Source organism: Ostrea edulis, chromosome 1 (genome assembly GCF_947568905.1).
Source record: "Ostrea edulis chromosome 1, xbOstEdul1.1, whole genome shotgun sequence".
Lineage (NCBI taxonomy): Eukaryota > Metazoa > Mollusca > Bivalvia > Ostreida > Ostreidae > Ostrea > Ostrea edulis.
In genome coordinates this window covers 29,428,979-29,456,954 of record NC_079164.1, presented here as the reverse complement: position 1 = coordinate 29,456,954, position 27,976 = coordinate 29,428,979, and the positions used below count along the sequence as shown (strand labels likewise).

The 27,976-nt window shown below is 35.4% G+C and overlaps 1 protein-coding gene across 2 annotated transcripts; it reads right to left on the bottom strand.

Annotated features, from left to right (window-relative positions):
- Positions 1–516: 516 nt before the first annotated feature.
- LOC125663928 (neuroglobin-like) lies at positions 517–27,976 on the bottom strand. Of its 2 annotated transcripts, none has more exons than XM_048896367.2 (3): positions 27,453–27,976; positions 6,461–6,686; positions 517–2,038 (listed from the first exon to the last, which is right to left on the bottom strand). In XM_048896367.2, exons 1-3 carry the CDS (start codon positions 27,629–27,631, stop codon positions 1,889–1,891), a joined length of 555 nt encoding a protein of 184 aa, XP_048752324.1. In that variant the 5' UTR covers positions 27,632–27,976; the 3' UTR covers positions 517–1,888. The 2 variants fall into 2 exon arrangements, with proteins under 2 accessions (XP_048752324.1, XP_048752325.2); XM_048896368.2 differs by lacking the exon at positions 27,453–27,976 and adding an exon at positions 14,957–15,377.

Below are 27,976 nucleotides of genomic sequence, written 5' to 3'. Positions count from 1 at the left end.
CTGTCCTTAAAAACAGCAATTCAAGCACAGCTCATCTTACTTCCTTTTGGCCTTGAGTTTTCCAATCATATCCATTATTGTATCATACCTGATTCTTGCACGTACTTTTTGTATTCCTATAAACATTTAGTGGTAAATCTAAATCAACGTACGACTTATCTTATCGGGCTCATGGTGGGTGTCACCAATCGACAGGGGATGCTTACTCCTCCTAGGCCCCTGCTCCCACTTCTGGTATGTCAAGGGGTCCATGTTTGCCCAACTCTTTATTTTGTATTCCTTATAGGAGTTATGAGATTAATCACTATTCGTTACCTTCACCTTTCATTGATCTCTGTTCATTGTCTTCGTCTTTCATTGAAAAGTCAAAAGTACTTCCAAAGCTACTTGGCCTAATTTAGAAATAGTAGTTAAAAATTTGTAGAATTGTTTCCATATAGTTGCTTGAAGATGTATACACAAACTTCAAATTAGCCAATGCAGTATATCGAGAGTTTAAGATAAAAATAAGAATAATGAAACTCTCATTATTTTATTTTATTACAATACATTTATATAAACATGACAGTCACAACCTTTATAACAGATGAGATGGTGGACATCTTTCAGGAAATGATGGTAAAATCAAACACAACACTGAAAAAGAGCTCATGAACTGGAAACAAAATAATATGAAACGATGTCAACATGATATATACATTCCCTATGTTTTTGCCTTTGATATCTTTACAAATTGTAATGATAACCATTTCATCGTGAACACGCTGCAGTCATATGAATACAAAGTTGTAGGTAAAACTTATACGGTACCAATTTTGATGCACCAGATGCGCATTTCGACAAATAATGTCTCTTCAGTGATGCTCAACCGAAATGTTGGAAATCCGAAATAACAATGAAGTTTTAGAGCTTTATATAGCCAAAAACAGCGTGCCAAAAAAAAAAAAAAAAAAAAAAAAGGAGGTGGAGTCAAATTCGGGTAAGGATAAGAGCTATGCATGAGGGAGATAATCCTTAATTTTGAAATGAATTCCTAAATTTTATAACAGCAATTAAATATACATCCGTATTTTCAAGCTAGTAACGAAGTACTTAGCTACTGGGCTGTAGAGACCCTTGGGGACTAACAGTCCACCAGCAGAGGCCTCGACCCAGAGGTCTATTTTAACGGCTGGGGATTCCGACAGAAATGAAAGTAGAATGTAAATATAAGAAATAAATTTCAGTTTTAAAAACGCATGAGGTTATGAACTGCAACGCTTCACATCGGCATACTTTTCATGAAGCGCTAACGCTTTTAAAAATGTCATCAAAGATAATTTTGAACACCTATGTAGAGTGGATTTGATATCTGAATATTTTTATAATTGATAACACAGATGCTAGTTATAGATTTTGATTTACAATACTGTTTCACGTGTTGCATATTGAATAAAGATTAAATTCTCAAAACTTTGATATCCAACGACAGCCTAGAAACAAAAGGTATATCATATTAGAATACTTCAAAATCTTCAACAAATTTCAGAAGATGAAACCTTTATTTGACACGTTGCCAACCGGACAGATGGAGCTAAAAGTCAGCTACCCTTATAGTACACAGACAGTATCTTACAAGTGTGGGAATTCCTACCGTAATAATAAGTGTGGAAATTCTTACAGCAATTATATACAAGTCTGGAAATTCTTTACACGAAACAAAAGCATACATACACTAGGCAATATAGACGTTATGTCAGATTCGATGTCATCATTGCATCATTTTACAAACGATAATTAGTACTAATTACAGATAGCAGAGGATGGATCATTAGTGAGAATATCCCTAAGGCAACACGGATCACCACAGAGAGGACGCCTTTTCTGGCCTGTCTGAGGTACTGGTTCTTCAGTACGTGATGACATTAGCGTCCGTCATCCCTTTCTTCATGTGATAAGACATAACCTTAAATAACTGTAGCCACGCCTCTTCTAATTCCTTGCTCCAACAGTCTTCTAAATGAGGTTTTATGGCGTGCACAAATTGGGAACCCACCAACTGAAAAAAAGGATTACCTTTCTTATTACAGTACACCTATTTGTAACTCAACAACTGACATTCAAATATTAGCGTTAGAAATACTTTACTTAAGCATTGTAAACATTAAAAATGTGGAAAATAGAATTTGAAAATTTTCAGTTCAAATCGTGTCCCTGCCCCTTTAAAGCTGAAAACATTATTTGTAAGAACTAACAAATTAAAACTTCAGTCGAAGATTAATCATACATAAGTAATGACCGAAACTATCTACAGAAGTAATGATTCGTCGAGCTAAGCACGTAACCTTATGATTGATTGACTGCATCTTGTTTAACGTCCCTCGTGAGAATTTTTTACTCATATGGAGACCTCACCAAGACCGGTTAAGGGCTTCAAATTTCGGACTACGCTCGGTGCTTACGACCATTCAACAGTGAGGGTTCTTTAGCGTGCCACACCTACTATGACACGGGCATCCGTTTTTAAGGTTATTTCCGAGTACCCTTGACATTCACACCTGATGCCGAGCGTTTGGCGATGGAATTGTCACTACCTGTTTTAACGACTTAAGTCTGTCGCGGCCGGGATTCGAACCCCGACATGCGGGGCAAACGCTTTACCTCTAGACCACCGCGACGGCGTTGCAACCTTATTAAAGACGGATAAGTTATAATAGTACAATGAAATCTGGCTGATCAGACATGCTGCAAGAGACAATTTCGTGTCGGATCAGAGAGTATGTCGGATTGCATGGGGAAAAGAGTAAATGGATATAGGGTGAGAATCCACCGTGAAACCGATAGTACAGGTGTAGATCGGATTAGATTGTCATTAACCGTATCGAAGAACAAACAAGGAGTGAAGCCATTTTATAGAGAGAATATGAAAAGTTTGAAGATTTCATGTTGCATATCTACGTTAAAGCACAGTGGGATTTTTTTCTAAGTTAAAGAATTAGGTTACTGTTTGGACGAGTACGTTGTCATTTTTCTTCCGGGTTACTTTCATTTTAAATAATTTTACTAGCGATAAAATTCATGTAAATGAAAAACTCTATTGGGAGCTAACATTTTTTAAAAACAAGTATTACAAAATTCCTCTTGAAGACTATAAAATAAACATGTATCTAATAATTGATTTTCTCTCATATTCACCAACTTGATATCATTTATAAACCTTGAAAGGAGGGGACATTTCCGAAACCTCGAGCTCGATGTTGTAATCCGTCAATCATAACTAGTAAACGCATAAAACTGAAAGCAGTGAAATAGGAAACCGAAACAAAATGGAATGAAATCGTGATTATCTAAACATTTTTTTTCAAATTATGATATAGCCATGGCGACTGTAGCATTATACATGTACTTGTCAATCGATGGTCTAGAAGATTTGTGAAATTGGGCAGATATGTTATCGTGCTTACAATATGTAGTACATTTAAGCCTGCAGTAAAAGTAACGATTTTATCCCGTAACAGTGATTTAACCCAGTAATGACACTTTTATCCTGTGGTAATGATTTTATCCTAGAGTAACAATTTTATCCTGTAATAATGATTTTATTCTGTAATAACGATTTTATCCTGTAATAACGATTTAACCCTTTAATAGCGATTTTATCCTGTAGTAACGATTTCATCCTGTAGTAACGATTTAACCCTTTAATATCGATTTTATCCTGTAATGACGATTTTATCCCACAATAACGATTTCATCCCGTAATGACGATTTTATCCTGTAATAACGATTTAACCCTGTAATAACAATTTTATCCTGTAATAACTATTTTATCTTGTAATAACGATTTAACCCTGTAATAACAATTTTATCTTGTAATAACAATGTTATATTGTAATAACTATTTTGTAATAACGATTTAACCCTGTAATAACAATTTTATCTTGTAATAACAATGTTAAATTGTAATAACTATTTTATCTTGTAATAACGATTTAACCCTGTAATAACAATTTTATCTTGTAATACCAATTTTATCCTGTAATAGCTGTTTTATCCTGTAATAACGATTTAACCCTGTAATAACAATTTTATCTTGTAATAACAATTTCATCCTGTAATAACTATTTTATCCTTTATTAACAATTTTATCCTGTAATAATCGTTCTATCCTTTAATAGCTATTTTATCCTGTAATAACGATTTTATCCTACAGTAACTATTTTATCCAGTAATAACGATTTATCTTATAATGATGATTTTATCCTGTAATAACGATTTATCTTGTAATAACGATTTTATCTGTAATAACGATTTAACCCTGTAATAACGATTTTATCCTGCGGTAACGATTTCATCGTGTAATAAATATTTTGTCAAGCATTCTTTTCACCATATTTCTATAGTTTGTACAGAGCTCTTTGTATTTAAAGTGTTGTGTAACATCTGCACTGGGATTTGAAATAATCCTACAACGTTTACTTTGAAATCACGCCCACAAAGACATCAGTAGAATTATACAGATTGCAGGAAAATAAGCTATACAAACAGTTACCATTATTGTGTGTTCGGAGACATGACCGACAGGCGTGTTATGACGTGAAACATCCGCTTCGCTTATAGCCCAATTTATTGATCATGACCCATATTGCTGTTTTTGCTTGTTGCTTATTCATCTACTTTTAGGTTTTGAATGAACACGGGGTTATTTCGTTTTTACCGATTTCTGACTGGGATGATGAGATCAAATCATAAGGGACTATTGATTAGGTAATTATTTGAGTAGTGGTTTACGCCACATTGGAGAATACTTTTGTGTTTTTGTAACTAGAAGTTACTCTGCTATTACAAGAAATTCCCCTGTTGCATCATCGCTTACTGGCAATTATACATGTATATTAGCGTGGGTATTCCAGAATTCTCAATTAGATAAATATGAAAATGTAACATTGTCTACAGCAAGAAATCAAGGATGAGATATCCCTTTTAATTTAAGGATGCTTTCGGCGTTTAGTGACCTGATTACCCATCAAGCTTTTAATGTTGATGATGCATGGTGGTTGATACGTTGAACAACCAAAGTTTGTTGGTCCGACAATGAATTATCAACTTTAATACAAAACATTTCAACGTTAAAACAATTTCAAGATTGAACTTGCACGATTTTTGAAAACTGAAGATGCAACATTTACTAAACGTTGAACGTTTTTATTGTTTAAACGAAGTTGAATATGCGACATTGCGCGCCAGGAAAAACAACGCTAAATCTCCTCACATTTTCAGTGTTAGACTTTTATTGATATTACAACATTGATTTATTGTTGAATCAAGACATTTTTTGATAATTCCCTATGTAATTTTGCAAACACTTAAGAGATATTTTGAATCTCTATACACACGATAAGTTTGATTCTTTATGCATACGATAAATTTGTTTATGATATATTAAATCTTTATATATACAATAATTTTGTTTATGATATATTGAATCTTTATACATACAATAATTTTGTTTATGATATATTGAATCTTTATATATACAATAATTTTGTTTATGATATATTGAATCTTTATATATACAATAAGTTTGTTTATGATATATTGAATCTTTATATATACAATAAGTTTGTTTATGATATATTGAATCTTTATACATACAATAATTTTGTTTATGATATATTGAATCTTTATATATACAATAAGTTTGTTTATGATATATTGAATTTTTATATATACAATAAGTTTGTTTATGATATATTGAATCTTTATGCATACGATAAGTTTATTTATGATATACTGAATCTTTATACATACGATAAGTTTGTTTATGGTTTCGTATCAACAATTGTTTTACATGGAATATTCTTTGAAATGATTTACATTTTACTAATAAATTTCAGTTTCATAGTTTAGAAGAAAAAAAGACCACATGCTTTTGAATAGTGAGAGCTGTATGCATTAATCTATATGTATGCTCATTTATCATCGTGTATAACATCCTCAAGTACAACACAAGTGACTTTAATGAGATATATGAGTGATTATATTTGAAATATCAACGCGATCCAAATTGACATCTACAGATCAGACAGTCACTGTCTATACGTAAATACCTACATTTACAATGTTTTTGCTTTTGATATCATTACCAATTTTAATTATATCCATTTCCTCATGAATGCGATGCAGATGTAAACAATGTTCGTATGGATCTTGATATTCATAGTACCTCTATTTTAGCAGCCGGGAATTCGACAGAAATGAAAGTGGAATGTAAATATGAAAAATATATTTCACGTTTTGAAATACACGAGAGTATGAACTGCAACGCTTCACGCCGTCATACTCTAACGCTAACGCGCTTCATGGAATGTGCTGACGTAAAGAGTTGCAGTTTATGCCCTCCTGTATTTTCAACAATGAAATTAATTTCTTAGATATTGCCATTAAAGTTCATATGTCATGGAAAGTCTAACGATCTTACATCTATGAAGTCATATCTGGCGTTGTAATTCATGTGTCTCTCCCCAAGCTCATGCATGAGATTCTGAAGTTTTTCCGGTGTCCGAATCCGAGTCAGACATTTATCCACCGTCCCCATTACACGGAGAGCATGTGACCGCAAGATGGAGCTGTGTTCCATGTCTTCCTTCGCCAACTGTTGGAATGGTAAAAACGCATCCTGTACCTCGGGGTGCGTTTGAAAAAGACTGAAAAGAGAGTAGAAACATCGAAGTAAGTTTCATTCCGCAATTACAATGTAGTATAAAATGCAAAATACGATTCATTACCGGTCGCAGTAGCTCAGTGGTAGAGCGTTCGCTTCGTAACCCGTCGGTCGTGAGTTGAGTTCGTGCTATGGTCGCGTCAAATCTAAGACGTAAATATAGGGAGTTATTGCTCCCTCGCCAAACGCTCGGCATTTAGAAGTGAGAATCACGGGTCTTCCCAATATGACCTTAAAGTTCCGCGTCGCGACAGGCGTTAGCACATTGAAGAACCTTCGCTGCTAAGCAAGGTCTAAAGTGGTACTTCACCTACAGCCCCTGACGTCGCAATGTGAAAAATTATCGACGGTGCGTAACGCAAACGAGAAACCAACCAACCAAACATAATTCATTGGAGGCAAAAATCACTCTATATCAACAAAGTATTATTTTGTAATTCTGCAATTAAAGAATTACAGCATGATATAAATGTAATACCCAGCATAATATAAATGTAATTCCCAGCATAATATAAATGTAATACCCAGCATGATATAAATGTAATACCCGGCATGATATAAATGTAATACCCAGCATGATATAAATGTAATACCCAGCATGATATAAATGTAATACCCAGCATGATATAAATGTAATACCCGGGAATCAGTCAAGGTTTAATTGGTCTTATACCTAAAGAACAAGGAATTGCCTGTATAAAATGGCGCAACAATGCCGAGAAAATTAAATTTTTGCTCTACTTCAGAGACATTACTCAGATTATATCTGTCAAAAAAAATACTGAGGATTTAATTAATTCACTTATGTCTGAAATCTTATTAAAGATCAGTTAGCAGGTCTAGAAAAAGATCTCTCTATCAAATATATGAGGGAAATTAGTCGTGAGTGATTGAAATTTTGTTCGGCAGCTCTTGTCGAAACAATATTATTCAGATATGCGTACTTATAGAATGATCTTGTTACTGTTATTGACACGACACCGTAACAATCGGTGATTGATGAATCGCGGAATATTGCGTCTCAAATCCCTTCAATACTGCTTTTGATACAGAAGATATGTTGTTTTGATGTCATGGCTATGAATACAAGAACAAAACAGTTCGCGCTCTGTAATTTGTGGAGATATTTATTTGTGACATAATTTCATCTCGAATGTCCATTGTGGCATTTATTCAAATCGCTTTACGCCATTTGAATTCAGAATTAAGTGAAATAACATTTTGAAAATTGCGTCTCCCAACCTTTGAATGACACAGTATTGCTTTGTACATGCCTTATCAATTGTTATCAGTTATTCCTGAGACTATATAGAATACTCTGAAAATATTCAGTCGTACAGATACTAATACACAGTCGTACATACACTAATACTCAGTCGTACAGATACTAATATTCAGTCTCACAGATACTAATACTCCGTCGTACAGACACTAATACTCAGTCTCACAGATACTAATACTCAGTCTTACAGATACTAATACTCCGTCGTACAGACACTAATACTCAGTCTCACAGATACTAATACTCAGTCTCACAGATACTAATACTCAGTCGTACAGATACTAATACTCAGTCTCACAGATACTAATACTCAGTCTCACAGACACTAATACTCAGTCTCACAGATACTAATACTCAGTCGTACAGATACTAATACTCAGTCTCACAGACACTAATACTCAGTCGTACAGATACTAATACTCAGTCTCACAGATACTAATACTCAGTCGTACAGATACTAATACTCAGTCTCACAGATACTAATACTCAGTCGTACAGATACTAATACTCAGTCTCACAGACACTAATACTCAGTCTCACAGACACTAATACTCAGTCGTACAGATACTAATACTCAGTCTCACAGATACTAATACTCAGTCGTACAGATACTAATACTCAGTCTCACAGATACTAATACTCAGTCTCACAGACACTAATACTCAGTCGTACAGATACTAATACTCAGTCTCACAGACACTAATACTCAGTCGTACAGATACTAATACTCAGTCTCACAGACACTAATACTCAGTTGTACAGATACTAATACTCAGTCTCACAGATACTAATACTCAGTCGTACAGATACTAATACTCAGTCTCACAGATACTAATACTCAGTCTCACAGACACTAATACTCAGTCGTACAGATACTAATACTCAGTCTCACAGATACTAATACTCAGTCGTACAGATACTAATACTCAGTCTCACAGATACTAATACTCAGTCGTACAGATACTAATACTCAGTCTCACAGACACTAATACTCAGTCTCACAGACACTAATACTCAGTCTCACAGACACTAATACTCAGTCGTACAGATACTAATACTCAGTCTCACAGATACTAATACTCAGTCTCACAGATACTAATACTCAGTCTCACAGATACTAATACTCAGTCGTACAGATACTAATACTCAGTCGTACAGATACTAATACTCAGTCTCACAGATACTAATACTCAGTCGTACAGATACTAATACTCAGTCTCACAGATACTAATACTCAGTCTCACAGATACTAATACTCAGTCGTACAGACACCAATACTCAGTCTCACAGACACTAATACTCAGTCGTACAGATACTAATACTCAGTCTCACAGATACTAATACTCAGTCTCACAGATACTAATACTCAGTCTCACAGATACTAATACTCAGTCTCACAGATACTAATACTCAGTCTCACAGATACTAACACTCAGTCTCACAGATACTAATACTCAGTCGTACAGATACTAATACTCAGTCTCACAGATACTAATACTCAGTCTCACAGATACTAATACTCAGTCTCACAGATACTAACACTCAGTCTCACAGATACTAATACTCAGTCGTACAGATACTAATACTCAGTCTCACAGATACTAATACTCAGTCGTACAGATACTAATACTCAGTCTCACAGACACTAATACTGAGTCTCACAGATACTAATACTCAGTCTCACAGACACTAATACTCAGTCTCACAGACACTAATACTCAGTCGTACAGATACTAATACTCAGTCTCACAGATACTAATACTCAGTCTCACAGATACTAATACTCAGTCGTACAGATACTAATACTCAGTCTCACAGATACTAATACTCAGTCTCACAGACACTAATACTCAGTCTCACAGATACTAATACTCAGTCTCACAGATACTAATACTCAGTCTCACAGATACTAATACTCAGTCTCACAGATACTAATACTCAGTCGTACAGATACTAATACTCAGTCTCACAGACACTAATACTCAGTCTCACAGATACTAATACTCAGTCGTACAGATACTAATACTCAGTCATACAGATACTAATACTCAGTCGTACAGATACTAATACTCAGTCGTACAGATACTAATACTCAGTCTCACAGATACTAATACTCAGTCTCACAGATACTAATACTCAGTCGTACAGATACTAATACTCAGTCTCACAGATACTAATACTCAGTCGTACAGATTCTAATACTCAGTCTCACAGATACTAATACTCAGTCTCACAGATACTAATACTCAGTCGTACAGATACTAATACTCAGTCTCACAGATACTAATACTCAGTTTCACAGATACTAATACTCAGTCTCAGAGATACTAATACTCAGTCGTACAGATACTAATACTCAGTCTCACAGATACTAATACTCAGTCGTACAGATACTAATTCTCAGTTGTACAGATACTAATACTCAGTCTCACAGACACTAATACTCAGTCTCACAGATACTAAAACTCAGTCGTACAGATACTAATACTCAGTCTCACAGATACTAATACTCAGTCTCACAGATACTAATACTCAGTCTCACAGATACTAATACTCAGTCGTACAGATACTAATACTCAGTCGTACAGATACTAATACTCAGTCTCACAGACACTAATACTCAGTCTCACAGATACTAATACTCAGTCTCACAGACACTAATACTCAGTCTCACATATACTAAAACTCAGTCTCACAGATACTAATACTCAGTCTCACAGATACTAATACTCAGTTTCACAGATACTAATACTCAGTCTCACAGATACTAATACTCAGTCTCACAGATACTAACACTCAGTCTCACAGATACTAATACTCAGTCGTACAGATACTAATACTCAGTCGTACAGATACTAATACTCAGTCTCACAGATACTAATACTCAGTCTCACAGATACTAACACTCAGTCTCACAGATACTAATACTCAGTCTCACAGATACTAATACTCAGTCTCACAGATACTAATACTCAGTCGTACAGATACTAATACTCAGTCTCACAGACACTAATACTGAGTCTCACAGATACTAATACTCAGTCTCACAGACACTAATACTCAGTCTCACAGACACTAATACTCAGTCGTACAGATACTAATACTCAGTCTCACAGATACTAATACTCAGTCTCACAGATACTAATACTCAGTCGTACAGATACTAATACTCAGTCTCACAGATACTAATACTCAGTCTCACAGACACTAATACTCAGTCTCACAGACACTAATACTCAGTCTCACAGATACTAATACTCAGTCTCACAGATACTAATACTCAGTCTCACAGATACTAATACTCAGTCTCACAGATACTAATACTCAGTCTCACAGATACTAATACTCAGTCGTACAGATACTAATACTCAGTCTCACAGACACTAATACTCAATCTCACAGATACTAAAACTCAGTCGTACAGATACTAATACTCAGTCATACAGATACTAATACTCAGTCTCACAGATACTAATACTCAGTCGTACAGATACTAATACTCAGTCGTACAGATACTAATACTCAGTCTCACAGATACTAATACTCAGTCTCACAGATACTAATACTCAGTCGTACAGATACTAATACTCAGTCTCACAGATACTAATACTCAGTCGTACAGATACTAATACTCAGTCTCACAGATACTAATACTCAGTCTCACAGATACTAATACTCAGTCGTACAGATACTAATACTCAGTCTCACAGATACTAATACTCAGTTTCACAGATACTAATACTCAGTCTCACAGATACTAATACTCAGTCTCACAGATACTAATACTCAGTCGTACAGATACTAATACTCAGTCTCACAGACACTAATACTCAGTCTCACAGATACTAATACTCAGTTGTACAGATACTAATACTCAGTCTCACAGATACTAATACTCAGTCTCACAGATACTAATACTCAGTCTCACAGATACTAATACTCAGTCTCACAGATACTAATACTCAGTCTCACAGATACTAATACTCAGTCTCACAGACACTAATACTCAGTCTCACAGACACTAATACTCAGTCGTACAGATACTAATACTCAGTCTCACAGATACTAATACTCAGTCTCACAGATACTAATACTCAGTCGTACAGATACTAATACTCAGTCTCACAGATACTAATACTCAGTCTCACAGACACTAATACTCAGTCTCACAGATACTAATACTCAGTCTCACAGATACTAATACTCAGTCTCACAGATACTAATACTCAGTCTCACAGATACTAATACTCAGTCGTACAGATACTAATACTCAGTCGTACAGATACTAATACTCAGTCTCACAGACACTAATACTCAGTCTCACAGATACTAATACTCAGTCGTACAGATACTAATACTCAGTCTCACAGATACTAATACTCAGTCGTACAGATACTAATACTCAGTCGTACAGATACTAATACTCAGTCTCACAGATACTAATACTCAGTCGTACAGATACTAATACTCAGTCGTACAGATACTAATACTCAGTCTCACAGACACTAATACTCAGTCTCACAGATACTAAAACTCAGTCGTACAGATACTAATACTCAGTCATACAGATACTAATACTCAGTCGTACAGATACTAATACTCAGTCTCACAGATACTAATACTCAGTCTCACAGATACTAATACTCAGTCGTACAGATACTAATACTCAGTCTCACAGATACTAATACTCAGTCGTACAGATACTAATACTCAGTCTCACAGATACTAATACTCAGTCTCACAGATACTAATACTCAGTCGTACAGATACTAATACTCAGTCTCACAGATACTAATACTCAGTTTCACAGATACTAATACTCAGTCTCACAGATACTAATACTCAGTCTCACAGATACTAATACTCAGTCGTACAGATACTAATACTCAGTCTCACAGACACTAATACTCAGTCTCACAGATACTAATACTCAGTCGTACAGATACTAATACTCAGTCTCACAGATACTAATACTCAGTCTCACAGATACTAATACTCAGTCTCACAGATACTAATACTCAGTCTCACAGATACTAATACTCAGTCTCACAGATACTAATACTCAGTCTCACAGACACTAATACTCAGTCGTACAGATACTAATACTCAGTCTCACAGACACTAATACTCAGTCGTACAGATACTAATACTCAGTCTCACAGATACTAATACTCAGTCTCACAGATACTAATACTCAGTCTCACAGATACTAATACTCAGTCTCACAGACACTAATACTCAGTCTCACAGATACTAATACTCAGTCTCACAGATACTAATACTCAGTCTCACAGACACTAATACTCAGTCGTACAGATACTAATACTCAGTCTCACAGATACTAATACTCAGTCTCACAGATACTAATACTCAGTCGTACAGATACTAATACTCAGTCTCACAGATACTAATACTCAGTCTCACAGACACTAATACTCAGTCTCACAGATACTAATACTCAGTCTTACAGATACTAATACTCAGTCTCACAGATACTAATACTCAGTCTCACAGATACTAATACTCAGTCGTACAGATACTAATACTCAGTCTCACAGATACTAATACTCAGTCGTACAGATACTAATACTCAGTCTCACAGATACTAATACTCAGTCTCACAGATACTAATACTCAGTCTCACAGATACTAATACTCAGTCGTACATTAACTTCTATACAAAGCAGTGGAAACCTTCTAAATCAATATATGATCGAGTCTTTACAATTACCAGAGATTTCCTAAGGCGCGTAAAAGAATTGTTCATTTGAACACTGCGACATACACTTCGAGCAGACGACTGGGCGCACTAACAAGAACGTAGACGACATAGATGTGTGCAGAATTTTCGAGTGATTAAGATCTGTTTTCACGCAACTTTATCGAGATATAAATTAAAGACGGTTTTGATGGAGAGCAGGAGTTTTGATAATGGTTGTCATCCTGCAGTCAGTAGCAAGACAAGGAATCCAATGCCAGAGACATAAACCACAAAAAACTGCTGTAAAATCTATCAAGTCAATTGACTAAAAAGTATCACTACAGACTGCATACGACAATACTATCGGTCGCCTTCAGGTCAGGTATTTTCTGTAAATGTATTCTTTATTGGACTTTCTTAGTCAATAAATGCACTTTAAAAACGTGTTTTAAGTTATATAGATACACTGTGGCCCGATCCTTGCATTTTATTCAATATCGAAAACTTAAAATTTAGAGAAATGTTTAAGCGATGAACAGTTTGTGTTAAGCGCAATAAACAGCTTGTGTTATGAGCAGTGAACATTTAATATTATGAGAAATAAACGTCTTATACAGCTGTATTATGTATACGGGAATCTTTGCATTAATATAAAGTCTCCTGCGTGATGCATATGGTATCGATTGTCTTTAAAAGTACAGTAGACGAGCAAAGACTCTGTTTCATTAATTATTGACTTGACGACACTTCCTACAAACATTTTACAAACATGATGGGAATGAAAACGAAAACAATTTACTGTTTGGAATGTAATTTATTCCATGATTCTCAGTTAAGTTCAAAACAGTGGCGACAATTTATAAATTTCAATGTTTGAACATCACATAAAATTTACAAGTCCTTTATCTATTTTTATTTTTGAGTAAGGGATTTCATATGTGTATTTTTTATATACCCAAACTACGCTGAAAAATATATTCAACTTATGCATGCATTTTTTTTTTTTGGTGAGAAGTGTCCTTAAATAGATTCATTATAGATAACTCAAATTTGAATTTCTCAGGAAATATTAAACCGACCTACTTACAAGTTCAATATGATATACATGTATCTAAGTTAATGATTAACGTCTGTAGTTACATTTAGATTGGAAAAAGTACGGAAATATCAACCTAACTGGAAGTATTGAAAGTGTGTAGTTAATAAATTGGAAGTAATATACTTCATCAACAGAAAGTTGACTGTTTTGGGGTATTTTAGTTTGACTTACTTCATAAACATCACCACGCCCACTCTACTGATGTCCTTTTTAAGCGTTTTCCACGATTCCTCCAAAATACGGACTTCAGTTTCACTGAGCGTAGGTTCAATCAAAATAGTTTGCTTTTTCCGGTCATATTTCTCCTTGTGAGAAACAAACACTTTAGATTCCAAACCTCCCATTTTTTTAAGAATTAAAAATCTGCGCGCACAAAAGTTCTCTGAGAGGTGCAAACAATCAACCAGGACACATTATGCGCACTGATTATGATTTACTGGCAAATAATCTGCTCCTTACCAGTGTGGGACATCAAATATTACTGTCTATCTGAGTGAACACTTATGATATACTATTGATCCCTAGTCGCCCTGTATCGAACACATCAGATGAGGCAGACAGTTGTATCTTCACTGTTAGACGGCTTGTAATGTTATGAACTGTCAATCTCGCGTTACGTTGATAAACCACTAGGAATTTGTTAGACTTCTGGGATAGGCTTTCTGATGATAATTATAAAAAGCATCATCCTTTGTTTCCTCGCGCAACATGACAGAAATAAGCAAGTTAAAGTTCGCCAAAATACCCACTTTTCACTACGATTTTCGTCATACAAAAAGCTGCCCTGTATATTTCATATATTTTTTTATATTATATATCTAACACAAAACAGTGGTAATGAAACTGCATGAACAATTGATAGATTGCTTTCATCTAGAACTTTGATATATCACAAAAAATATTTGTCACAGAAACAATTTTTTCAACTTTCATTTCATGATTTATACCATTTGCTTTCTGGGAGTCCTGTTGAAAATCTAATACTGGGTCGATATTGAATATATTTTTCTATATCGATAGCTGTAACCTCATCATACCAAACTTCATTGACGACGACCATTGACAACCTCAAAACAACTTAATCCAATAAAGCTTTATGAATGACTGCCCTTTTCAATGTTGCGCCCCGTCCTTTGGGTCTTCTTTGCTAGTCTGTTTGATTTACAGATGTCCGGAAATAAACCCAACAGAAAAAGACAACGAAGATGTACCTCTGTTTAGAATCACGACATTGTCTACTTAACAACCCACGCTCCACTGCTGCTCCGTGATTGCTTGGTCATCGAAAAGTATGTCAATATACAATAAGAAGCACCTCGAGGATAACCTAATCGTGAAACAGATTGCTTCTAGCCTTCTTACAAATTGTTTCCTAACATCAGTGTTCCAATTTTTGCTCAGCGAAATGGACAATAGGTTTCGCAAGCTGGCTGATCGAGACAGAAATTAGAGAAGTGTCATACTTTTCTCAGTGTGTTAGAGTTCAGATAATCCAATTAAAAAATCTAATTCTCACTACATGAACATTTCAAAGTATGAAATATTGAAATTCGTCATATTCACTGATTAATGAAGAAAGCTATATTGTATTAAGAATAAATATCAATGTATTGTTTTATTTTCTCCCATCTCGTAATTTTTATCTTCATTCCATGTGATTTTTTGTATCTTTCCTCCCATGTCTCTTGGGAGGGGATTCTATGCAGAATCTGTCAGCAGTTAACAAATAAACGCTCTCATTTTTCACTTCTAGAGACAGGTCCAAGTATACATGCAATCTTTCTTCTTACAGCGATTTCAGCAGACATGCTTGACAATCAATAGAATTCGGAGTAAATGAAGAACTAGGAACGAAAGCGAACAGAGGTAAACTATTTTTGAGAAATAACTTGTAGAGTCCAGTTTGTAAAACAACATGTGTAGAGTCCAGTTTGTAAAATAACACGTGTGTCCAGTTTGTGAAACAACACGCATAGAGTTCAGTTTTTAAAAAAATATGTAGAGTTTAGATTGGTAATTGCATGACCAAGGAAATGAAGATTTGTGAAAAGCTTTTTCATTTAGTTTATGTTCATCGATATACTAAGTATTTACTTTATACATAATGTTCAACTCAACATAGTCAAAGAAAGTGAAATTCGGCAGACCGGAATGAATAAAATCGCAAAAAAGTGTATAAATAATGCATAAATCCGTACACGATATTTCGATAATAATTAGGCCGCAGTTGATGCAATTTGTTTTTATTGGTCTTGGTTATTGGAAAAATCAAATGTATTAGCTCTAAAAGCCATGAATGTAACGAGTTTATCGGATTTACTTAACATGAAATTACGCAGAATAAACTCGTGCTGTTTTGTAAATGGTTATAAGTCTTGTTAAAAAGTAGTAATGAAATCTGATACTTCGTGCAATTCTTTATTGATTGTGTTTTTCCAGGAAGACTATTACACTCTAATCGAGACGATAGCGTCTTTAAGTATCATGCCAAATTTAAAACTCAGTGATGGACATACACTTAATCATCCGAAATACTCGTGATGCTGGGCTTTTGGCAAAGAAGAAGTTCTTATAGAATGTTTTTGAAGTGGTAGACCTAGCTTCCTGCTGGAAAGTCGTAGACCTGGCTTCGCTAGGAAGTCGAAGACCTGACTTTGCTGGAGACCAGCATGAAAGGTGAAGATAACAAACAGTGATCAATCTTCTAAATCAGGCAAATTAGCTTTGGATGGACGTTTGACTACAATGAAAGGCGAAGATAACGAACAGTGAATACAAAATAGAGAGTTGGGCAAACAAGGACCCTTGGATATACCAGAAGTGGTATCAGGTGCCTAGGAGGAGTAAGCATCCCCTGTCGACAGGCCACACCCGCCGTGAGTCTTATGTCTTGACCAATGGTTTCACACTCTACGCAAAGACCTAACAATATGGTTTCTCTGATTGCCCGTAAGTCTGTAACGATAAGTATAACAATTGATGTGAGATTAGTGAGTAATCCATGTCGGGAACAATTTATCAGAATTCTAAAATTAATCTGAATTATGAAGACATGTTCAGACTAAGGTATGAATAAATGAATAACGAGTTTTGACGCGGCTCCTTAGTCTCCACCATTACATCATGCATTGATGCCTAATGTAAAGTGACATGTACTTGCTTGTATTCATCACATCATTTCTATATAAAACAGTGAACAAGATTGAGTACAGATGATGCAGTTGGTCATTTTCTGCCAATATAAATGTTAACGTAACTGAATAGTGATCATATTTTGAATAAAGACATTCAGCAAGTTAATATTTTTTCACTGATCTTTGGTCTATGTGATTTATTTAGAGGAGGAGAATACAAAACATCTCTGTCTATCGGAAGACCATTAGATAGATATATACGTTATATTTAGTGTACATGTAGAAGCTGCGGGTGTACTAAAACACTACTGCAATATCCAATTGTTGTTTCATATGCAGCTAGGGTTCCAACCGAATTTATACCAAAACAATTCCTATCTGGGATAACCTTTAGTGACATTTGTCTTTCAATTCACATTCAGTTAGTGAATCAGAGTTAGAAAACACAAATAGGCACTGAAAAAAACTTCACTAAATATACTATGTCTGAATACAACACAATAGTAAAAAAATATATATAGCGCCCTAGTGTAAAAGTTATACAGTACCAATTTTGATGCACCAGATGCGCATTTCGATAAATAATGTCTCTTCAGTGATGCTTAAGCCGAAATATTGGAAATCCGATAATAAACTTGTAAGAGTTATTTTAGGGAAAAACAGAGTGCCAAAAACTGGAGTCAAATTCGCATAAGGATACGAGCTATCCATGAGGGAGATAATCCTTAATTTTGAAATGAATTTCTAAATTTTACCACAGCAATTAAATATACATCCGTATTCTCAAGCTAGTAACGAAGTACTTAGCTACTGGGCTGTAGAGACCCTCGGGGACTAACAGTCCACCAGCAATTAAAATCTTTAAAGCGCTTAACATAAAAAAAACATACATGCCAATCCCATAATATTATTTTACACAAATATATAAAATGATTATATGCTGTTAAAAAGTCATAAATTTAAATACACTACGGTAAGACTGAAGTGATTACAACTGCACATCATTCTGTGCTCCATATCCAATTGATTTCAGCAATACTTCATTCGAAAAATTAGGATTGGACAAAAGACATACATATACATACCCTCTCCATGTATTAGAACAAGAAGGTCTTACATAACCCGGCAGTACTTCCGAGAAATGATTTATAGTTTCCTTTGCTGGCTGTAATTTTTTGTATCAATTTTGTTTGGCTAATCTTAACTGCGCAATGTATTTGCTGAATAAGGAAGAAAAGGATTTTTGGTACAAGAGAGGCAATTATCGCGACCGTGTAAGGTCAGCAGGGGAATCCATCAATGAAAACGACAAGAGAATGTAACTAGAGTTGGTACGTAAATGAGGGTACTTTTGGAATTATTCTGAAAATAAATCAAGAAATTGGAGGAGGCATGCCCAGTTTAAAGGATCGAATCTCACACCGAATTTTCCGTGATTACTTGGCAGATATGACGAAGTCGTATCCGGAATAAAGCTCGTCCGCACGGAACTTTGTCTGGATTTTTTTCACAAAAACTATAACGGGTAATATGTTATTACTTTTGTTCTGACTGACATGCTACTGATAAATCACCAGAAATGTGAGTACCGGAAGTCCAGATTTATGTTTGAGGAAGGGCATTAAAATGATATGCAATCCATGCATGATATTCTACCGTATATAGTTTGCAATCAATATATTTTGTAATTTTATTGCTTTTTCTCGAGCTCGTTAAAGAGAACATGGCGATATCATCTCTGTTACGTAACGAGATTGTCGTAACATTTCGAAGTCTTAGGCTTGACATGGACCTGGACTAACATCGGCCCCACGACTCGATCGTTACGAGGCAAAGGTTTTGAGATCAACTCCAGTATACGAACAAATACTAGTAGTTCATTTTAGTGTAGTATTAAGCAGTAATTCGTCCCATGTTATAATGGTTGACATGTCGACAGTTGAAACATTTGTCAACAGTTGACAGTTCAAACATTTATCGACGGTTGACAGGTCGACAGTTTAACTTTTCCTTAACCGAGTGATATCATGAAAAGTGTCAACTGTCGACCTGTCAACCGTCAACCTTACCCTAGTCGAGTGATACCAAGAAAAGTGTCAACTGTCAACCTTTCCCTACTCCAGTGATATCATGAAAAGTGTCAACTGTCAACCTTTCCTTCATTGAACCAACCAGCAATAAAAAAAGATATTTGCGCAATAATTTATAAAATAAAATTTGAGAAAGGAACTATTTGTCCGTGTACTATAGTACAGTCTACAACTTGAAATTCACCAGATTTAAGGAGATATCAATGTACCAGAATAATTTTGAATTCAGAACATGCATTCAGAATGGTATCGACGTAATATTAAAGTATATTGGGGCTCCAGAGTGCACAACACCGTATCGTGATGCCTGATGCAATATTGCACGTCTTGTCATAGGGTGTATCACATATTCGATTCAAATGCCATATTCAAAATTTTCTCGGTTGACATAAAAATCTGATTGATGACAAAGGTTAACCTAAGAAAATAAATAATTTTTGCATTGTGAATCAAAGTTTTCTCAGTAACCATATTTTCTTTCAGTTGTAAGATAAATGAAATGGACAAATCTGCATTATTCATGTTTGAATTCTGATGATGTAATATCACTTTAATCAGCATTAGCAGTATTATTGATTATACTTATATCGATAACGTGGAATCGAATTGAATCTGCTAAAACGAAAATATATTTGCCTATAATAACGGTTATGGATGGTATGCTAAAGAATCGTTTTCAATGAAGTAAATGGATTTCATGGTATGGTGGTAAAATTCAACTGCAAATGTGATGTATATGAAAATCTTGTCAAGTCATGGATTTCCATGCTCCACTTGCAATATATATTGCAGCATGAAAACTCTAAGCTTGATATGTGCCTTTAAAATTTGAAGATACTACTATTTTTCTATTTGTGACAGCAAATAAGATTCCTGTGGAATTTATCAACTTAGTTCCGTTTAGCTGAAATTTTCTGAATACCGAGAAAAATATGATTTCTGGTACCAGAGAGGTAAAAAATATAGGAAAAGCGTTTGATATTGATAAATAAAATAAGGCACTATGAGAACTATACTAAAATAGAGGAAGGGATACTTGGACCTGACATGCCCAGTTTGAGAAATTCCATTCTTGTGATTACATGGTAGAGTTCCATACAAAAAGGACCTAATTTAGCATCCGATTTTTTGAAAATCAATGCGAGATATTTGAGGTTTGTTATTTGATGTGTGACCGGTCAACAAGGGATGCCTTGGACATCTTCAATCTCTTCATTGTGTATTCTTTATAGGATTTATGAGATTACTCACTGTTCGTTATCTTCACTTGTAGATAATTATCTTGTCAATCTTCAATTTTTCCGTGGCAAACTTTGAAAATATTTACGCCCGATTTCGCACCATTTCTTGAAATTTGACGTCAGAAATGAGGCATTTTATCATCTGCCATGGTTTTTCATCGAAAATGTCACGTTTTTGATTTCCAAAACAGCGAACGCATTGAGGAACATGATTCAGATTTCTAACATTGACCTATCTTTGAGAGATGTACATGTATATGTAACAGAAAAATAAATCATGTTTTCAATGTGCTCTATGTCTGCAGATAAGTTTTAACACAAAATGTGCATTATTTCATCAAAAGTTTAAAAATCCAGGAAAGGGGTAAATTTACGATGTCGTATTTTAGTTAAGAATATCAGAAAGCTGTGAAATAACTTTCTTAATCAGAGTAAATTTTGCCCCAAATTGGAACCGGTCGCAGGAGCTCAGTGGTAGAGTCTTCGCTTCGTAGGCGGGGGAGTGTTGTGAGTTCGAACTCCGCTCGTACCTTAACCGTGTCAAACCTAAGACGTAAACAAAGATAGTGATTGCTCCTTCGTATGGTGTCCTGATAGGACCATTTACAAAAGTGTGACAGCGCGTTAGTCAAAACACGCCGTTACGCTAACAACTCGCCTTTGCGCCGCGAAGCAACGCGCCGTCACGTTTTTGCAAATAAGCCTATCAGATCACCATACCTTCGCCAAATGCTCGGCATTCGGATATGACCTAAAAAACGGAGGTTCCGTGTCGCGACAGGCGTTGGCACGTTAAAGAACCCTCACTGCTACTGCTGCGGCCCTGAGGGCTAAGCATATAGGTCTAAATCTGTGGTACTTCACATACAACTGATGTCGTTTCAGTATCAGTGAAATATTCTCGACTGGGTGTAAAACAAACAAACAACCAAATTGAAAACTTAGTCTGGCCTTTCTGAGAAGATGTCATGGTTCATGTATAATTGTTGTATTGACTGACGTCTTCCGAAGAGCGCTCGTCGCATTCTGTGTTACCGATTTCAGTGCAGGAAGTCAAAATTCGTGTTTGCGGAAAGGCATTATGATGATATGCAGTTCGTGCATGATATTTCGCAATTAATGGGTTGCAGTCAATACATTCAGTAGATTTTATTGCTTAGTCCGTGAAAGAAATCACGCCAATTTAACCTTTGTCGTGTAACGCGATCACAATTCTTTGCTGATTCGGTCAATATTATGTCTTTTTTTTCAAATTTGGTTCGATTGAACACTTTTAAAATGTTAAAGATAAGACTGAATCGGCGTGATTTCTTAACACTACAATTTATGGCACTCGTATATTATGTCCTGAACCATCTTTCCTTTGTGTTTTCAATTAGTAGAAAATGTTTAGCTTGATACAGTGCAAGTCCAAATCAGTTAAATGTTTTATTCGGCATCACTAAATACATCATGGAAAGTGAAGATAACGAACAGTGATCAATCTCAACATTTCTGTAAAGAACGAAAAATTCAGAGTAAGGCAAACATGGACCCTTGAACACACCAGAGGTGGGATCGGGTGGCTAGGAGAAGTAAGCATTCTCTGTTGACAACACACCTGCCGTGAGCCCTATCTCTTGATTAGGATTCTCATGATAATTAGCATATATTTGTCTATGTCCAATTTGACCCTTTACCTTGAACTCAATAGGGGCATAGATTTATTATATAAAACAAGTTTAACGAGTTTGATGTCTGTCAAGCAAAAGGTTCTCAAGATATTGACAATATACATGTATTCCAATGTCCAGAGTAGATTTAACATTGACCTGTAAACTTGTGATCTCAAAATCGATAGGGGTCATCTACTCTTTAGGAAAACGAATTTATGAAGTCAGATGGCTGTCAAACAAAGGGTTTTTAAGATATTGAGAGAACAATACTTGGTCTACCGACTGACAGACAGACCAACAGACTGACAGATGCAAACCTAATATGCCCCCTTTCTTACATCCTCAAAACGTCAGAAATCTTCGTCCCACGGTCAAAAGTGGACTCAAGATCCTGACGTTGTAATGGTGCCTTTTTAAGGTGAGCTTAGTAGTGATTAAATGTAAACGAGACTAAATACTAAATATTTATGCTTTGAATACATGTAATGTATCTGTTAGTCAGTTCAACTTGATTTATACACGTTTACAGAATGGATAGCATATGGAACTTTTTTTTCTAAACTTTATCGGAATATGAAGAAAACTTATAACATCATGAAACATGCTCGTCATACATTGAATTTTGAAATAGACTATATTCCTGGATCACACTAAGCACATTATTCAGGAAAACTCAGGATTCTATTAAAGTGGTAGAGAATTTGTAGATTTGGATTTTATATAATTCAGAATTTTAACCAGAATTTCGATAGTAGAAGGACGATTAGGGATCCAAATTGCCCTGTAACATACAATCAAAACTATATATACCACTGTATATCGGGTAAATTTGGCGCGCTAGATATGTTGGCTTTTTGTTGGATGAAAAAAAAAAAATCGCCAAAAATGAAAGTACTACAATTTCTATTCTTGTAAATGATTAACTTGTTAAATGAAACCACGCCAAATATTAAATCGCTATAATTTTCAAACTACTTCTTTTTTTTTTTTTTTTTTAGAAAATTCGCCAATTATTCTCCAAAATTTACCTAATATTGATGTTACGTGCTGCTTATTGCCAGTGAACCATGCAAAACGTTACCGAACACTCAATAATGCTTTTCTAAAAAGTTCATAAATATTATGTCTGGAAATTTTATTATAAAAGCAATCACTTATATAGGATATGGCGTTGCTGCTTATCAACAAACGGTTCCATACATGCCTGCTCAAAGCCTCTGTGTTCTATCTTCAGCGTGATTTGACATAGTGTGCAGTGTAATATTATATTTTCATCATCATATAGATTGAATTTTATCTGTGATGATGATGTTTCTGTAAACGATTTAGTTGATACAATCAGGTCCATTCTCTTCTTGTTGTTTAGAGCAGTATGGAGTTACTCCGATCAAAGTTCCGTACCGATGGAAAGCTAATGATCAAATGGACATTTTATATGCTTTTGGCCATGAAAAGACAATTACCTCGTTGGGATATTTGTGTTTTGTGATTTTTAGAGTCAATGGACGACTTTTATCAATTTCCTTATCTAACAATTAAAGGCATCAACTAAGTGTGTAGATATTCATTGATTTGAACTTTATTGATGATGAAAAGTTTTAAAGATAAATGGAAGCGATTTCTGGATCAAAAAAGGGCGAACAACAACTGCTCTGTATGTGTTGATTAGTATCGATTTTAGTTTAAACTACTAACAACAACATATTGCCCTATTGGTTCTAGTTCTTTACCACGTTTTGTGTGTGGACAAAATTTGCAACTCCTTGGTAGGAAATGACTGTCCGCTAACTTTTAATTACAGACCGATAGGACAGAGCAATGGATAAAGGAGACAGAAACGTTTTTATCTTCAAAAGCACGTTTAGGTTATTTGTATCATAGAAAACGAAACAAGCAATACACTGTCTTATCTACAGAACCAATGTGTGGGCACTTCGGGAATTTTACTAGATCAAGGCATATGATACTAAAAGAGTTCTCATTGGATGGTATAGCAAACTCGGTGAATAATCGATCATACTAAAATTATAGTTATCATGTGTACATGTAGGTCCCCCAAAAAGATGGATCCGCCTAGGTCTGATTCTGCTGGGAATTGACTTTCTCGCTGCCGCTCATGATGAATAATGATCACATATCATTTCCTTCAATTAGTAGTCAAATATCGAATTAACCAAGATTATTATAATAAATTGATGGTAAACGCATGTAGGCAAGAGGCTTGATTAAATGTAAACACTAAACTCGTAAATATACAATCTCATGATAGAGTCGTTTTTAATTACCTCGTTTTATGTTTAAAGGGCCAGATTGATCAAGTTTTATGTTTAAAGGGCCAGATTGATTAAGTTTCTCATCAGAGTTATCGTGTTGCTGCTTTCTTAATTAAATGCGAATAGAGAAAACTGAGAGTGGGCTAAATCTATATACATGGCACGCTTATAGCAAAGTGGTGGGGACAAATAATTTGGATTCGTTATAAGCGTAATTCATTATATTTCAATAAATTCATGATACGTTTTGAAACTACAGTGTTTAAATCACTTCGTTGTATGCGTGAATTCATTATAAGTATGATCGCTGTAACCGTGTTTTACAACAGTTAATATTCAACCACTAGAACTCTTGTCTTGATTGAGATTTATAGGTATGCTTTGAAATAATTAAAAAAATAAGTTATAAAATTTATATTGACTACAAAATGCTAAGAAGCTTTTCATGTTTGAAATCTTAGTAGGAGATAATAATGACGCCACTAGCGGTGAATAATTCATTGGAATACCGTTTCCTTTCTCGAATCTGGTAAATAATTCAATGGGTCCGCTGTACTTCTCACGAAAACAGTACTTTTATTCAGTTTATGCTGAAAGTCAAAGAAAACTTTGCAACGCACAGAAAAACAAATCTGTGGTGGGTGGGTAAAGAATGAAAATGTTTGTCGTTGATTGGTTTGCTTGAATTCATCACAATATTCATTTTACGACGATTAACAAATAAGGTCGATATGTTATATTCAAGTATCTCGTCGGCATGCATATTGGTGTGAGGAGGACATTGGCGTGGGGGGTGGGATGAGGGTACAAGGAAGCCCGTGTCCCAGTGGGCTATCTCTGTACCGCCTTATTTACAACCACTGGCGATTATTTTATTTCTCTTATTCAAGGAGCTAAAAGCCTTTGAGGGATAAACGAAAGAGGAGTTTTAATGAAAGCAATAAATGATTGATTGGTGTGCTGATGAAATACAAAACAATGAAATAATATAAGCTCTATTCCTAATGGGGATGGTGTTGTGTTATACTATAGCATGAGAATCTAATTATGAAAGACGAAGATAATTAACGAACAGTGATCAATCTCTCAACTCCTATAAGGAATACACAATAACGAGTTGGGCAAACACGGACCCCTGGACACACCAGAGGTGGGATCAGACAAACACGGACCCCTGGACACACCAGAGGTGGGATCAGACAAACACGGACCCCTGGACACACCAGAGGTGGGATCAGACAAACACGGACCCCTGGACACATCAGAGGTGGGATCAGACAAACACGGACCCCTGGACACAGCAGAGGTGGGATCAGACAAACACGGACCCCTGGACACACCAGAGGTGGGATCAGACAAACACGGACCCCTGGACACACCAGAGGTGGGATCAGACAAACACGGACCCCTGGACACAGCAGAGGTGGGATCAGACAAACACGGACCCCTGGACACACCAGAGGTGGGATCAGACAAACACGGACCCCTGGACACACCAGAGGTGGGATCAGACAAACACGGACCCCTGGACACACCAGAGGTGGGATCAGACAAACACGGACCCCTGGACACACCAGAGGTGGGATCAGATGTCTAGGTCTCTAGTTTCCAAGATTCTAATTACATGCATATGGTCTCTTCATTCATTTTCTTAATTACACTAACATAGTATCAAGATGAAAATGGCTCTGACTAGTTGGTGCAATGTAACAATGTTTGTGATAAACATTTTCTTTAAAATATCACCAAAAGCTGGATATTAAGAAAACTTGATTAATCATGTCTATATAATGTTTGCAAGAAACGTTTTTGTTTTTTTTTGAAAAACAATTGCCAAAAGCCACCACCGAAAAATAATTAAGATGGATGTTGTTTACAACAAGTTGGTAATGATGTTTTCAAGAAAAGTTGTCTTTAAAACAAATTCACCAAAAGCCAAATAAGATAAAATAAAGATGAATGATGTTCATAAGAAATTAAGGTGGTAATAATGTTTGTGATTAATGTTTTCTTAAAATTCTTTTCACCAAAACCAGAAATTAAAAAAATCAAGATTGATTATGTCTGTACACGTAACAAATTCGAAAGAATGTTTGCTACAATACTTTTTAAAAAAAAATTATTCATTAAAAGCCAGAAAATGAGCTCGGAATTGTAAAACAAAAGAAGATTCGCAAGATGATATAAATCTTTTGACTTTCAGAATATTAACCGTGGAATTCTGTTTTTTTTGGTTTAATTCTCAGCATGGAACTATAAAAGCAATTGACTTACTTCATAAACATGACGACCCCGACTTTGCTGATGTCATGTTTCAGAACTCCCCAAGACTCTTGTAAAACATCCACCTGGCTTTCCGTGAGGACCGGCTCCACCAGCTCTGCTTTCTTTTTGTTGTGAAGTATTTTACTCACATTGATATTCCTAACAGCCTTAGAATCTATGTTTCCCATTTTTACCCAAAATATCTTAAGATAACAGCAAGTTTTACATGGATTTTAATTCCTTAGAAACCAATAAAAGATATTTATGTCCCATGTACAATATCCGGTGATAAATACTTATGTTATGCAGTGATAACGATGTCCACTGACCGTCCGGTTAATATCACCCGTTCCCGCAGGAGAACTAGTGTTTATTATTTTGCATCCTTACATTGCATCGATTAAATATATAGCCACGGAAAGCGGAATCAAAACAAATCCGATAAAGTCTCATTTAAAGCCCTTACCCAATTCTCGTCTCCATGGCATATACACTGTACCAGTTTGAGAGGATTTTGCGGAAATCATTTAGAA